The following is a 16,859-nucleotide window of genomic DNA, read 5'->3' on the forward strand; positions in this document are numbered from 1 at the left end:
GGCAACTGGCTCAGACGTACAATATTTGTAGCATCCCACAAACACATGATCATCATTTGTGACCTTCTCTGCAAGTGTGTGGGGACAAGCAAAGTTAATGGAAAGCCAGCAGGGAAGGTCCAAATTGCTCCAATAAATTGATCCTGAACCCACCACTTTTTATCCCAAGAAGCCCAGCTACTGAGTACAAGATCTTGAGGAACTCACATTTTGTGTTGTGCTTCTGCCCATAGCAACCTCACACTCACACTCCATAGTGCACACCTGCACTACTATCTGCATACACATCTCACCCAGCCACATTTGCTTTTGTGCAGTGGTAAAATTCAATTTTTTTTTTTACTACCAGTTCTTTGGGCATGGCCTGGTGGGCATGGCAGGGAAAGGATACTGCAAAAACTACATTCCCACACTACTCCAGGGGAAGGATACTGCAAAATCTCCATTCTCGCCCCACTCCAGGGGAAGGATATTGCAAAATCTCCATTCCTACCCCACTCTGGGGCCAGCCAGAGGAGGTATTTGCCAGTTCTCTGAACTACTCAAAATTTCCGCTACCAGTTCTCCAGAACCTGCCAGAACCTGCTGAATAGCACCCCTGCTTTTGTGGCATGCCACAATAACCACAATGCATGTCCCCTTGCATTCCTCAGCACCTCCCCATCCAAGCACATTTAAACTCTGACAACCACCTGTGCACACTCCTGCACTCTGCAGCAGCCATCCCCAGCTGCCTGCACCCACACCCCAGCTGCCTGGCCACACTCCATAGCATTCATCTGTCTGTCACACGGTGTGTGAGCCTCCTGGAACTTGTAACTTCCTGCCTGCTTTCCCATTGACTTTGCTTCTTGGGAATTAAATCACAAATCATGGTTATATGAGGTCCTTATTTAACAACTTGTAATCCTCACTTAATGACAGCAATGGGGAGTTGCAGGTTTGTAGTTGCTACACGATGCCGTCATGTACATCAGGTTTTACAACCACATGACTTAGCAATGGAAATTTTGGTCCCAATTCCCACTGTTAAGCAAGAACTACCTGTTATAAAGTAATAAATGTATGATGGAAAACATGAATTCTGAACCAAAATGTCTGGATCAGAATTTGATTAGAAGCACTTTATTATTTATTTATTCAATTTGTATTAATAAGAAGCAAATGGTAATCAGCAAGATGTTTTTCCCTGTTTTCACTCACTCACTCACTCTATCTTCCATTCTCTGTTTTTTCCCATTTTGTTCAGCAAAGACTGTAATTGAGGTGATAATCCTTCAATTTAGAAATGACAAGGAAAGAGTTAAGCATCTCTATATTTTTTTTCCATCATATTATGCATGGGGAAAGATTCCCATGCATAATATTGCTTAGATTCCCATATCAATGTTTGCCACCAGATCCTTAGTTTAATATTGAATAGGCAGAAAATGGTATAATTAATGCATGTTGGTTTTCTTTTAATCGGTGAGATGAAAAAAATAAACACTTTTTTCTCTATGTATTTGACATAGGATTTAACTATTAATGCAGAACGACACAAAATGCATTATATAGAAGAGAGTTTCAATAAGCTATTTCAATATTAAAATCATGTTTGAATATCAAAAGACTTTAATTTTAACCTATGCCTGTATATGCTTACATGAAACAACAACAAAAAACCATTTTGCTGGTCACCCCAAGAAATTACACAAAAGACTTATTTTTTTTTTTAGTAAAAAAGTTTTATTTTTACAATCATGTCAAACAATTCATTCAATGTACAGTTATATACATTTAGTCAGGCCTGCCCAGTCACCACCCCCCTTTTTAACACTCCCCTCTTCTACCTTCTTTTACTATCCAAACCTTCCTCTCCTTCTCTTATCTACATCCTCTCCTCCCTCCAGCCTACACCTTCCTTCTCCCTCTTCTACCCCTCTTCCTTCCCCTTCTCCTCTTTCCTACCTCCTACTCTCTCTTTTCTCCCTCCCCACCGTTCTAAAATGGTAACTGGGCAGACCCGACCCTACATTAATTATATTTATACATCTTCAATAATCCCTGTACATTCACCATCACTCCATCTCTAGCCTCAACCCCCCAATTCCCCTCCCCCTTACCCCCCCCCCGACTTCCCAGAACAAAATGCAGGGTATCAAAACTAACAATCATAATCTAAAATAATTCCTAAATTATAATCTCTAGTCTCTCCACACTTAATCACACTCTCAATTCCCCTCTCCTTCAGAAATATATCTAATACAAAATATTTCCTAAATTTACTCATATGCTATTCGATATTTTTTTATCTGATACTTATTTTGAATATAATCAATCCACATTTTCCATTCTAAAATATATTTTTCTTGTGTATAGTCTTTCAAGTAAGCAGAGATTTTTGCCATTTCTGCCAGATTTGATACTTTAAGTGTCCATTCTTCAATTGTAGGTAATTCTTTTTTCTTCCAATATTGAGCAATCAAAAGTCTTGCGGCTGTTATTAAGTTCAAAATCAATTTAGTCTCTATAGCTGTACAATCCATAATTATTCCTAGTAAAAAGAACTGCGGGGTAAACTTAATCTTCTTTTTCAAAATATTCTGCATGATCCACCATACTTTAATCCAAAATGCTTTAACTTTTTTACAAGTCCACCATATATGGTAATAAGTGGCATCTTCACAATCGCATCTCCAACATTTAGCCTGTACATTAGGATACATACATGACAATTTTTGGGGTCTAAATGCCATCTATAAAACATCTTATAAAAATTTTCTCTCATATTTTGCGCTTGTGTAAATTTAACATTCCTCACCCAAATTCTTTCCCAAGTTTCCAACATTATTGGTTGCTGAAAATTTTGTGCCCACTTAATCATACAATCCTTAACCAATTCAGTCTCTGAGTCTATTTCTACTAATACATTATACAACCTCTTAATATGCTGTTGGCCTTGATCTCTCATTTGTTTTAACAAATTATCCTCAATTTGCCTAACACCTATTTTTTGATCTAATTTCCATCTAGCTTGTAATTGTCCATATTGGAACCATGTATAATTTTTCCCTTCTTCCGCTATCTTTTCTCTAGATTTTAATTGTAATTCCCCCTTTTCCATACAAAGAAGTTCTTTATAGGTAACTACCTCCATCTTTTGATATATATTTATATTTTCTATCATGTGTCTCTATGTATTTGACATAGGATTTAACTATTAATGCAGAACGACACAAAATGCATTATATAGAAGAGAGTTTCAATAAGCTATTTCAATATTAAAATCATGTTTGAATATCAAAAGACTTTAATTTTAACCTATGCCTGTATATGCTTACATGAAACAACAACAAAAAACCATTTTGCTGGTCACCCCAAGAAATTACACAAAAGACTTATTTTTTTTTTAGTAAAAAGTTTTATTTTACAATCATGTCAAACAATTCATTCAATGTACAGTTATATACATTTAGTCGGGCCTGCCCAGTCACCACCCCACTTTTTAACACTCCCCTCTTCTACCTTCTTTTTCTATCCAAACCTTCCTCTCCTTCTCTTATCTACATCCTCTCCTCCCTCCACCCTACACCTTCCTTCTCCCTCTTCTACCCCTCTTCCTTCCTCTTCTCCTCTTTCCTACCTCCTACTCTCTCTTTTCTCCCTCCCCACCGTTCTAAAATGGTAACTGGGCAGACCCGACCCTACATTAATTATATTTATACATCTTCAATAATCCCTGTACATTAACCATCACTCCATCTCTAGCCTCAACCCCCCAATTCCCCTCCCCCTTACCCCCCACCCCGACTTCCCAGAACAAAATGCAGGGTATCAAAACTAACAATCATAATCTAAAATAATTCCTAAATTATAATCTCTAGTCTCTCCACACTTAATCACACTCTCAATTCCCCTCTCCTTCAGAAATATATCTAATACAAAATATTTCCTAAATTTACTCATATGCTATTCGATATTTTTTTATCTGATACTTATTCTGAATATAATCAATCCACATTTTCCATTCTAAAATATATTTTTCTTGTGTATAGTCTTTCAATAAGCAGAGATTTTTGCCATTTCTGCCAGATTTGATACTTTAAGTGTCCATTCTTCAATTGTAGGTAATTCTTCTTTCTTCCAATATTGAGCAATCAAAAGTCTTGCGGCTGTTATTAAGTTCAAAATCAATTTAGTCTCTATAGCTGTACAATCCATAATTATTCCTAGTAAAAAGAACTGCGGGGTAAACTTAATCTTCTTTTTCAAAATATTCTGCATGATCCACCATACTTTAATCCAAAATGCTTTAACTTTTTTACAAGTCCACCATATATGGTAATAAGTGGCATCTTCACAATCGCATCTCCAACATTTAGCCTGTACATTAGGATACATACATGACAATTTATGGGGTCTAAATGCCATGTATAAAACATCTTATGAAAAGTTTCTCTCATATTTTGCGCTTGTGTAAATTTAACATTCCTCACCCAAATTCTTTCCCAAGTTTCCAACATTATTGGTTGCTGAAAATTTTGTGCCCACTTAATCATACAATCCTTAACCAATTCAGTCTCTGAGTCTATTTCTACTAATACATTATACAACCTCTTAATATGCTATTGGCCTTGATCTCTCATTTGTTTTAGCAAATTATCCTCAATTTGCCTAACACCTATTTTTTGATCTAATTTCCATCTAGCTTGTAATTGTCCATATTGGAACCATGTATAATTTTTCCCTTCTTCCGCTATCTTTTCTCTAGATTTTAATTGTAATTCCCCCTTTTCCATACAAAGAAGTTCTTTATAGGTAACTACCTCCATCTTTTGATATATATTTATATTTTCTATCATGTGTCTCTATGTATTTGACATAGGATTTAACTATTAATGCAGAACGACACAAAATGCATTATATAGAAGAGAGTTTCAATAAGCTATTTCAATATTAAAATCATGTTTGAATATCAAAAGACTTTAATTTTAACCTATGCCTGTATATGCTTACATGAAACAACAACGAAAAACCATTTTGCTGGTCACCCCAAGAAATTACACAAAAGACTTATTGATACAAGTTATGACTTATTTGCATATTATAAACCTTCATAGTTAACTGTACTTCTTTATGAATTCTAAAATCAGCTTCTTTTCTTTTGGAGAACACATCCAAGGGTAGTTGGTCTTCAGTTTCCTGGGTTTTATAGTTTTAAGTATCAATAGAAGAGAATATTTGTAGCTCATGGTTGAACAGTGGGGTCTTTGATGCTCTCTGAGCTTGGTGATTTTCTTACTAATTTCATTACCAAACTAGGTAGCATCATCAGTAGCTCAGACAGCACTAGGGACACCCTAGTTTTAAGTCCTGGTGTATTAGAGCGATGAGGTCATTGTATCAGTGTGCAGAATTATTGGCATCAGACAGCAGAAAATCACCATATATGGGGTAATTTTTATTAGAGGAATAGCTGCAATTTAGTGGTAGAGCAGATGCTTTGTATGGCATCTCCAGCTAGGACTGGAAGTATTACTCTTGACAGCTGCTGATATTCAGTATTCATTGTACCAAACTAGATTCAGAATCATCCTATAATATATTTGCTGCAGGTTCCTAACTAGAGCATGGGAAAAGGAGGATCACATAAAACAACACAGACCTTAGATAGAATTGTAGAAGCAGAGACTGGCAATGAGACTATTTTACTTGCAGTTGTAAATCTTCATTGATTGGATAATGGTGCGATTTTTAACATCATTACTGAACACACAATCCAAAACATGTCTATTCAAAAAGAAAGACCTCCTGGATCAAAGGAAGTTTCTGTCTTACAAGGTGATTTAAGATTGCAAAACAAAGAGAAGATGAAGAGAGACATGATAGCAGTCTTGGAATACTTAAAGGATGGCTATAGGGAAGAGTGCATGGATTTATTCTTCATAGCACCTTGAGCGGAGGACAAGAAACAAGGGATGAAAGCTCATTAGAGAGCTATCCAACCTGAAAATAAGGAGGAATTTCTTAACAGAACAGTTTGCCATTCAGAGCTGTGGAGCTCCTTCACTGGAGGTGTTTTTTTAAAAAAAAAAAGTTTGGATAACCATTTGTCTGAGATGAGGACTCCTGCCTTAGTCATGGAGTTGGACTAGAAGATCTCCAAGGTGTCTCTTTTAGCCCTATGATTCTACGAAGTATTTTTTTAAAAAAACAAAATCTCAATTTTTAGGGTTCATTCTGTTCAAACTATATATATATTATATGGCCTTGCTAAGTGTAAGGGTGCCAGAAGTTTTCAAACACTTTTCAATAATGATCTCTTCAGAGAATGGTGAATGATTGACAGTGCTTCATTTAAGTGTATCGTGTACATTAATTTTCCTTTCTTATAAATAGATTTGAATGCAGCAAGCCTCCAATGTACTTGAGTGTTCTTTCATTAAAAAAAGAAAAAGAGCATACAAAAGAAAGCCAGTGTTTCATATCTTTTATTGAAAAACACAAATAGTTAAGGTAAAGAGTTGAAGTGCATAGATGACTAGTTTAAAAGATTTTTTCATGACACAAAATTTTCTCAGCTGGAATCTAGATTTATTTATTTATTTATTTTTGTAGATGGAGTGAAAAACTAAATAGACATGCATTAAGTGCCTCTGTGGATAAAGATATTTACTCAGATGGTAGAGGAAGAAAAATTCTCCAGACTCCTACCACATTTACAACAACAGCTTTTTCTGAGTCATGTACCATGGCTTAGAATAAATACCATGTACCTTGAACTTGAGGTACAGGTATCAGATTTTTTGGGACTACAACCATCAATGCTGTCTTTACCATCATCAAATAATACTGTTTATAAGACACTAGTGTATATGGAAAAGCTGGCCTTTTCAAAAATAATTTCTGTTCTTCATGGGAGTGGCTTTTCATAATTGTATCCATTACTGCTGTTTGTAAAGGATTATATACTTTCTGGATTGATGTACACAATGTAAATGATAATTTCTTTGGTAGAAATCTACCATGTCTTACATCAGTATAGAATATTTGAGAGCACAATGTATCACTTCCTTATAGATTAAAGTGTGATGGTTTTTTCCCCCCCTAATAGTCATGTGCCCTCCAAAATGTCACTGCAGAAAAACACCAGTTTAAGAGATTAATGAGAAGGAAGCTATGTCCAAACCAGATGCTATGTCCAAACTGTTAAAAGGCAAATTAGATTTTTCAAATTCAAAGGCACACTCATACATACGAAAAGCTGATAACAGTGAATACTATGTCCATTTTGAAGGGCAGGTATGAACCTCATCCATACTAATTCATCCATTGAATTCACTGATTTGGATGAGTGAATTTTATTGCCTAAAATTCAGACAAAACTCATATCCAGCAATAGTTAGTTACTAACAAAGGGGGGCAAGAAAATAATAGATTAACTCCACTTTCTGTAGCTAGAAGACAGAGCATGCAAACCTTTAGCAGAACAAACACTGACCAATACAAGTCAGGTTCAATAGCCAGCATTGTTTTTTATTGAATCCATGCATTATCAACAATTAAATTTGCCCACCACTACTTCTACTTTATCTAGTGTCTTCTTTCTTGTCACCTCAGTCCTCTCTAATTACCACTTCTGTCCCAACTCAACATCATCAGGGACTCTGGCAAGAAGACTTTGCTTCGAGTAACAAACTGTCTCTACTTGCTTTAGCAGCAAAGATAGCTGATACAAAGTGTTCTTCATGGAAGCCTGGATCCATGACCAGGCAACAGGAAATATGGTTGAATGCAGACGTGTTACATGGACAGATACATACATACAACACACACACACACACACACACACACACACATATACCTACATAGATATAGATATAGATATAGATATAGATATAGATATAGATGTGTGTGTGTGTGTGTGTGTGTGTGTGTGTGTGTGTGTGTGTGTGTAGGTAGGACTTGGTGTATTTGGGTCTTTTCCCATGTAAGGTTGAGAGTATCTTGGCGACGTTTTGACGAGGTCTCACTCGTCATCTTCAGGCTGGTGCTTATGGTTTTGTGCTTGTGCAAGCAAAGTGTGGTCGGAGCTGCCGTCTCTTTATAAATACTGGTCGGGAGGTGGGGAGTGTTGGCTTTGTTGCTATAAGCAGGTTGGTTGGCTGTGTTGTTACATCTTGATTGGTTGGTGGAGTTGATATTTGCAGATTAGTCGGCTGTTTCATAGCATCCTGTGTGGGTGTGTGCCCATTAGTCTTCTGTGTTGTAATGACCTGAGTAATGGGCTGTGTGGTAACATCCTGAGCAGCAGTTGGCTGTGATGCAGCCTCCTGGGTTTTGGTTTGGCTCCGAGTTTGAGGTCTTGTCATAGGTCCATGCTGTGCATCAGCCCACTTAATGTGGGGATCGGAGGGGGGTGCAGCAGCTGGTACACAGACGAAGTGCAACCACCATCCAAAAGCCAGACCACATTGGCACCACCAGCTGCTGTGCCCCCCTCCAATCCCCACACTAAGTGGGCTGACACATGCCATGAACACATGACAAGACCTCAAACTCAGAGCCAAACCAAAACCCGGGAGGCTGCATCACAGCCATCTGCTCAGGACATTATTCACAGAACTCAAGAGGTTACAATACTAAAGCTCAGGATGTTACAACACAACCAACCACCCAGGATGTTACAGCACAAGACTCAGGATGTCACAAGACTAGAGTTCAGGATGCTTTGCTCACACAAGCAGAAAGCTATAAGCACCAGCCTGAAGATGATGAGTGAGACCTCGTCGACACTTCACCAAGATACTCTCAACCTTACATGGGAAAAGACCCAAATACACAATTCATGGAAATTATAGGTATGAATAGAATTTCTGGTCCATTTCAATACTGAATTAGAGTCTCATTTATTTAATATTAATGTGGCTATCAATTTCATAGCAATGTCATGATATTCATTTATTCAATCAATCATTCATTCATTCATTCATTCAATCAATCAATCAATCAATCAATCAATCAAACATTCATTCATTCATTCATTCATTCATTCATTATTTTTCTATCCTGTCTTTGTTTTTACAAGCCAATATACAGTACATAATGTTCCCACCTGCTATTTTCCCCACAAATCAACAATTTTGGAAGATGGACTGGATGATGAGAAAGTAACTGACTCAAAGTCACCCAGTAAGCTTTTGTATCCAAACAGTCTTCAAGTTTCTAGTCTAGCACTTTAATCATTATACCCACCTGTCTTCATGATATCAAATGGGCAAGAACCTTGGTTGAACTTCTGTGAGATGAATGACCTAAAGAAATATGATCATGTTTGCATAAAATGAACAGAAATTGTATTCACCTATTAAAGAAAATAAGATCCTGTCATGAAAAGGAGAGTTTTTCAATGAAATTGTCCATTATGTTCAAAGATTGCAATGTGCTCACAGAAACCCTGCAAATTAAAATAAAATAACTGTGTTGTTTCTCTTCCTCAAGAGTTTTATGTTCATTTTCAATCACCTCCCATATTGGTCACATCATTAAAAAATAATAACATCATAAAACAAGATGAGTCACAATGAACCATTTTTTTTTTTTAGAATTTCTCTTCTCTTGCTCCCTTTTTAATATAGCAACAAATGTTTACATCCTGTTGCCTCTGTGCTTTGTGTGGAAAATAATGAGGGAGGGCTTCTCATTATTTCAAAGTTGCACTCTTCTCAGTATTGTGCTATTTCAAGCTCTGGCAAGTAGTTTTCTTTATGATTCACACTTTTCTATATCCAGCTGCTTAGGGAGACAACAGTAAAATGTTGGTAAGCTGGGCTTAATAGGAATTAGAGAAGGCAAGATTTGACTTCATCATCCTAAAATGCAAAAAGTACTTATCTGATCTCACTTGGTATTGGTGATCTGATTTTGTATTATCAAGCATAATAGTTTTTATACACATCATAGCTGTTGCCAGATACTGTCCACTTCTTTGTAACTGATGCATGTAAGAACTACTCAATCCAGTCCAAGGGTGACAACATAGTGGGGAAGTGAAGAAAGATGTTATCAGGGATGTTAGTACCATTCTTAGGTATAAATCAGAAAGACGGTGAGCAGATTTTCAATTTGAGTCTTCTTCAGTCCTACTCAAACATTTAAACACCACATTATGTTCCTTTAAGAAAATTAAATGCAAACTGCAAAAAAAATGTCCAAAGCAAGATGCACTTCCAGAAGAAAGGAATTGCCATTGTTGTAAAAACGTTGTTGGGAATCTGTTTTCTTTCATTGATCATTCCCTCTGTTGTCTATAATTGAATAAATTGTCCAATCTTCTCTTGACAGAAAATAAGTCTGGTTCTTAGAAGAGATGGGTGTGTCCTTGTTGAAGTTGTTTAAGTGCTCAGGTTTTACAGGAAATGCAGCCTCCTTTTAATTCAAACAAAGTCCAAACTTTCATCTACTATTTTTAGAATGAGAGAGAGAGAGAGAGAGAGAGAGAGGTGGGGGGATTTATTTCAAGCTTTTCTGTATTGTTTATCAATTAAAAACTGATCATCATTAAGTACTAACAAACTTAAAAGATGGAGGGACATATTAAATATTGCCTCAGACAAATTCAGCTTATGGTTACTCACAAATTGCTGAAAAAAGAGTTACTTTCAAATCGCATGTGCATGGATTTGTAGCACTCCAGAATGAAGAGCTAGTTCATGAAAGGCATCTACTGTTTTCCACAAAAAGAAATACTTTGCTGTATTTATCATAAATGATATGTAGTAATAGTACACATATACTGAAGTAGTAACTGGATACTGAGGACATTTTGCTAATTACAAATGGATTCACAACCTTTTCTCCTACTTCTTGATTTACCATAGTGATTCTTTAAAATTCTTGTTGAATTTTAAAATAATAGTTTGGTTTTACCTTTCCATTGCCCATTGCGCGCACACACGCACACACTTATAATTCTTCCAGCCTACATGTCTCAAGATAGCCAAATGGTAATTTCAGCTGTATTGCAATACCCACTGCAGTTATAATTGCAGCTTTCTGAGCCCCGGAGCGCAAGTACATTTTTGTTTCTTTTCATCTTAAGGTCAACTGGTGGGTACACAAATGTTCTCTTAAGAAATAATCTGATTCAGCGGTGTAAAGTTTTGAATGGTAAAGTTTCTTTCAATTGCAAGACACATCAATGTGGGGGGAGGAGAGCTCATTTTAGGGTTTTTAAATTGCTTAGCTTTTAACCCAGTGAAATTTACAGACCTTGTTTCCTTGGCTATTTGGGAGGCAAGAACGATGTGAGCTCAAAAGTATTGTATTTTTTTCCCTTCTATGGCTTCAAAGACATAGATGCTGTTACAGTTCCAAAGTCAAACAATTCAGGGAAACAAAAGAAAGGATCTCAGATCCTTTATGTTCATTTAAAATTTTATTACACTTAAACTACTGAGTCGCATTACACAGCATGACTTTTAAGAATATAACACAAAAGAGTCCCAAAGAAAACTGGTGCTTCTTCACACTCAACAAAGTTATGGAATTGGTCAAAAGAAAAACTGTTATGGCCACTGGCTTTGATGGCTTTAAAAACTACTTCAGAATTTCAACTTCTACAGTGATGAATAACAGCGGTAGGCTGTTGCTTTTATTTCATGTTTGTGGGATTCCCATTCAAAGTAGAATATTAAGCTAGGGCTACAGTGTGTCCAAAAGAGCTTTAACTGCCTGGTGTCATAGCTCTAGCGAGATTTGCATGCTCTTTCAATTTTTGGGCAGAATAATTTGGGATTTTAGAGGCACTACAATTTTTCTTCTTGAAATGACTTACTTCTTACAAAAGAAATCTCCTGAGATTATTTTCTCTGAGAGTTAACTTCCTTTTGATCATTGTGCTTTGGTACCCAGCACAAATTTTATTTCAGGAAGGTTTATTGATAACTGATATACAAATAGATCAGAGGTGGGTTTCAGCAGGTTCTGACCAGTTCTGGAGAACTGGTAGTGGAAATTTTGAATAGTTCAGAGAACTGGTAGTAAAAATTCTGACTGGCCCTGCCACCATCTATTCTCTGCCTCCCGAGTCCCAGCTGATAGGGAGAAAATGGGGATTTTTGCAGTAACCTTCCCCTGGATTGGGGTGGAAATGGAGATTTTATAGTATCCTTCCCATGGGGTGAGGTGGGAATGGAGATTTTACAGTATCTTCCCCTGCCACGCCTACCAAGCCATGCCACACCCAACAAGCCACAGCCACAGAACCGGTAGTAAAAAAAATTTGAAACCCACCACTGAAATAGATAACGGAGAACATTGTCAGAACAAGCAACATTTTCTATTGTTGTTTTTTTTAATTTTCTTCAGTAGCAATTTTTAATAACCAGTCCTGTAGTTTGGGATAAATGAGAGTAAGTGGATAATCGAATTCTGCTAGTCCTTGGACTCTACCACTTGTATAAACAAATAAATTTTGGTAACTTACTGGATTATTTAACAGGTTTTGTGTGGGAAGCTAGCCATTGTCCTGGCATCTTTTCTGAACAAGACCGTCACGTTTAATCATGATGTGATTTCCTTATTTTGGCATAGCATGCTGAACACACCAATTGTGTTTTGTTAATTTGGATGGTGTAAAAGACATGTGGGTAACTCTCATTGCCTGGATATATATTTTGGGTAGGGCTTAGAAAAGTCTGTTGCCCCATTTCCAAACACACTGCTTCATCCCCAGTTAAAAATAAAAGGTGGAAGGCATGATGATGGTAGTCATACATATGCATAAATTGTCTGTTTTGTTAGAATTCTTTATTTTGTTGCTTTATATCTTCCAAGGAGAAGTATCCTACAATCTTTATAATCAGTCTAGAACAGATACTATAAATTGGGGATACAATTTATGTTTCATGTATCTCATTGAATTTGTCCCTTCTGTGCTGATTTTGAAATCCTTCTTAAACTGTATCACTGCCTCATTATATTTTTATATTTTTCAGAACATTATCAGCTGTATGTTCCTGAATCAGCACAGGTTGGTTCTGCTGTAGGCAAAATCAAGGCCACTGATGCAGACATAGGGTCAAATGCAGACATGAAATACAGTATCATAAATGGGGATGGTTCTGGAATATTTTCCATATCAACTGACAAAGAAACACGGGAAGGAATTATTTCCTTGAAGAAGGTAAGCAAAACAACTGCAAAAGATTTATTTGTGAAAGATATTAAAGATCCTAGAATCCTTGGCAAATTAGGACCTAACAAGATATTTGTTTAAATCTAGAATTGTTCCTGATGGGTGTTTGGAAATATCCCATTTTAAAAGGAACGTAATTGAATTCAAAATCTGTTCAATGCTGGAGTTTACCTTGCTCTCTTTTCTAAATCGTTTCCTCTAACTGATCTCCAGTGGAGAGGCAGCACCAATTGGGAAAATAGAAAAGGGACTAGTGGGAAGTGAATCATGACCAGATAAAAGAATCCTATCCTATTCATACTTCAAAAAGTAGCATCTCCTTTCTATGTAACTTGGCAATTCATTGTTTAAACCAAGGGCGCTCAAAAAAATTTTGAGGATCATATTCTTCTTTGAATGGCAAGCCAGGAGTCATATTCTGCCATGAAGATGGAGTTGAGAAAAAAAAATGAATTGTGCTGTAGTAAAAAAATTTATTTATTTATTTATTTATTTTATTTGATTTTTATACCGCCCTTCTCCCGAAGGACTCAGGGCGGTGTACAGGCAAGATAAAACCAGCAATACAAATATACAAGTTAAAATATCATTTAAAAAACTTATTTAAAATTAGCCTGAAATTAAATTACCATAAACTAAAAACCCCGTTTAAAAATTAATAAAATTTCCCATTAAAAATCCAATTTAGGCCAGCCCCGCGCGAATAAAGAGATGTGTCTTTAGTTCGCGACGGAATGTCCGAAGGTCAGGTATTTGACGTAGACCTGGGGGAAGCTCGTTCCAGAGTGTGGGAGCCCCCACAGAGAAGGCCCTTCCCCTGGGGGCCGCCAGCCGACATTGTTTGGCGGACGGCACCCTGAGAAGTCCCTCTCTATGGGAGCATACGGGTCGGTGGGAGGTATGTGGTAACAGCAGGCGGTCCCGTAAGTACCCAGGTCCTAAGCCATGGAGCGCTTTAAAGGTTGTAACCAACACCTTAAAGTGCACTCGGAAGGCCACAGGCAGCCAGTGCAGTCTGCGCAGGAGCGGTGTTACATGGGAGCTACGAGTAGCTCCCTCTATCACCCGCGCAGCTGCATTCTGGACTAACTGGAGCCTCCGAGTGCACTTCAAGAGCCCCATGTAGAGAGCATTACAGTAATCCAAGCGAGAGGTAGCAGGCGCATGAGTGACTGTGCATAAGGCATCTCGATCAAGGAAGGCGCAACTGCGAACCAGGCGAACCTGGTGGAAGGCCCTCCTGGAGCGGCCGTCAGATGATCTTCAAGCGACAGCCGATCATCCAGGAGGACACCTAAGTTGCGCACCCTATCCTTTGGGGCCAATAATTCGCCTCCAACAGCCAGCTGCGGCTGCAGCTGACTGAATCGGGATGCCGGCATCCACAGCCACTCCGTCTTGGAGGATTAAGCTTGAGCCTGTTTCTCCCCATCCAGACCCGTCGGCTTCCAAACACGGGACAGCACTTCAACAACTTCATTGGGGTGGCCCGGGTGGAAAAGTACAGCTGGGTATCATCAGTGTACTGCTGGTATCTCACCCGAAACCACTGATGATCTCACCCAGCGGCTTCATGTAGATGTTGAACAGCAGGCGAGAGAATCGACCCTGAGGACCCCACAAGTGAGGCCCCTCGCGGTCGACCTCTGCCCCCTGTCAACACCGTCTGCGACCGGTCGGAGAGATAGGAGGAGAACCACCGATATCGGTGCCTCCCACTCCCAATCCCCCAACCGGTGCAGCAGGATACCATGGTCGATGGTATCGAGCGCCGCTGAGAGGTCTAATAGGACCAGGGCAGAGGAATAACCCTGTCCCTAGCCCTCCAGAGATCATCTACCAATGCGACCAAAGCTGTCTCCGTGCTGTATCCGGGTCGGAAGCGGACTGGAGCAGGTCTAGATAGACGTCTTCATCCAGGTATTGGGGTAGCTGTCGTGCCACGGCACTCTCTACAACCTTCGCAACAAAGCGAAGGTTGGAGACTGGACGATAATTACCTAAAATAGCTGGGTCCAGGGAGGGCTTCTTAAGGAGGGGTCTCACCACCGCCTCTTTCAAGGCGGCAGGGAAAACCCCTTCCAACAAAGAAGCGTTGATAATCCTCTGGAGCCAGCCTCGTGTCACCGCCTGAGTGGCCAGTACCAGCCAGGAAGGACACGGGTCCAGTAAACATGTCGTGCCGTGCAGCCTCCCCAACAACCTGTCGACGTCCTCGGGAGCCACAGGGTCAAACTCATCCCAAATGGGCTCAACAAGACGTGCCTCCTCTCCCTCGCTTGGATCATCCCAAATTCGGTCCAGACCGTCCCTCAGCTGAGCGATTTTATCATATAGATAACCACTAAACTCCTCGGCTCGTCCCTGCAAAGGGTCATCCCGCACCTCCTGATGTAGGAGAGAGCGGGTCACCCGAAACAGGGCGGCCGGGCGGTTATCTGCCGACGCAATGAGGGTGGAGGCATAGGAACGCCTCGCTTCCCTCATTGCCACTAGGTAGGTCCTAGAGTAGGATCTAACTAGTGTCCGATCAGCTTCGGAGCGACTGGACCTCCAGGTGCTCTCCAGGCGTCTTCTCCGGCGTTTCATCTCCCTCAGCCCCTCGGAGAACTAAGGGGCCGGACGAGACCTACGCCGGGTCAGAGGCCGCAAAGGCGCGAAATAAAGCACTATTTAAAAATAATGGTATGGAACTAGTATGATTGCTTGGGGATATTTAATATATTCCATATCATTAAAAACTGCATATTATTGGCAACTTTTGGAAGAATTCGGGTGGCCATACCTGATATGCCATGTATACATTATGAAAATGCATTGGATTATTTAGTTTGGGCCAAGTCATTCTCTCCCTCTCTCTCTCTCCCTCCCTCCCCCCTCTCTCCCCAAGAGGAGTTGTTCAAAAGTAGGAATAGAGGGAAAGAGCTATGTGACCCTGATCAACTGAACAAAATATGGGATATAAATCTAACTAGTTAAATAGAAATTGCTTATAAAATGTATCATATTCCACATGGAATGGAACAACTCGCTGTGGCCTTCTTGCCTGGACTGTCTCACTGTGGTAGATTTGCTGTGGCTATCTCACTATGGCCAACTGGCAATGGCCAACTTGCAGCTAACCCAACACAGGCAACTCGCCATGGCCTCACTTGCTGCAAGAGAACTGGCCATGGGACAATTCAACACGTGGTTACATGGGATAACTCAACACGATAAATATTATCCACCACTGTTCCTCAACCTTATATCCATTGACAAAAATGGAAATAAAGTAGAGGAAATCATGGCGGATAACATTTATCACTTTAAGATATTCCACATGAATTGTCCTGTGCTAAGTTGTCCCATGGTGAGTTGGCCATGGCAAGTTGGCTGCAGCAAATTGGCCACAGCAAGTTTATTTATTTATTTATTTTATTTATTTACATTTATATCCCGCCCTTCTCCGAAGACTCAGGGCGGCTTACATTGTGTAAGGCAATAGTCTCATTCTATTTGTATATTTATATACAAAGTCAACTTATTGCCCCCCCAACAATCTGGGTCCTCATTTTACCTACCTTATAAAGGATGGAAGGCTGAGTCAACCTTGGGCCTGGTGGGACTCGAGTCTGCAGTAATTGCAAGCAGCTGTGTTTAGTAACAGGTTTCTTACAGCCTGAACCACCTAGACCCT

At 39.2% G+C, this 16,859-nt stretch overlaps 1 protein-coding gene across 1 annotated transcript in view; it reads left to right on the forward strand.

Annotated features, from left to right (window-relative positions):
- The window catches only part of CDH18 (cadherin 18), a 231,269-nt gene that overhangs the window by 155,970 nt on the left and 58,440 nt on the right, over nucleotides 1-16,859 (forward strand). Inside the window, exon 5 of the mRNA XM_058177902.1 lies at nucleotides 12,981-13,168. Within this exon, the coding sequence (XP_058033885.1) occupies nucleotides 12,981-13,168 (188 nt within the window). The remainder of the gene's footprint in view (nucleotides 1-12,980; nucleotides 13,169-16,859) is intronic.

Source organism: Ahaetulla prasina, chromosome 3 (genome assembly GCF_028640845.1).
Source record: "Ahaetulla prasina isolate Xishuangbanna chromosome 3, ASM2864084v1, whole genome shotgun sequence".
Classification (NCBI taxonomy): domain Eukaryota; kingdom Metazoa; phylum Chordata; class Lepidosauria; order Squamata; family Colubridae; genus Ahaetulla; species Ahaetulla prasina.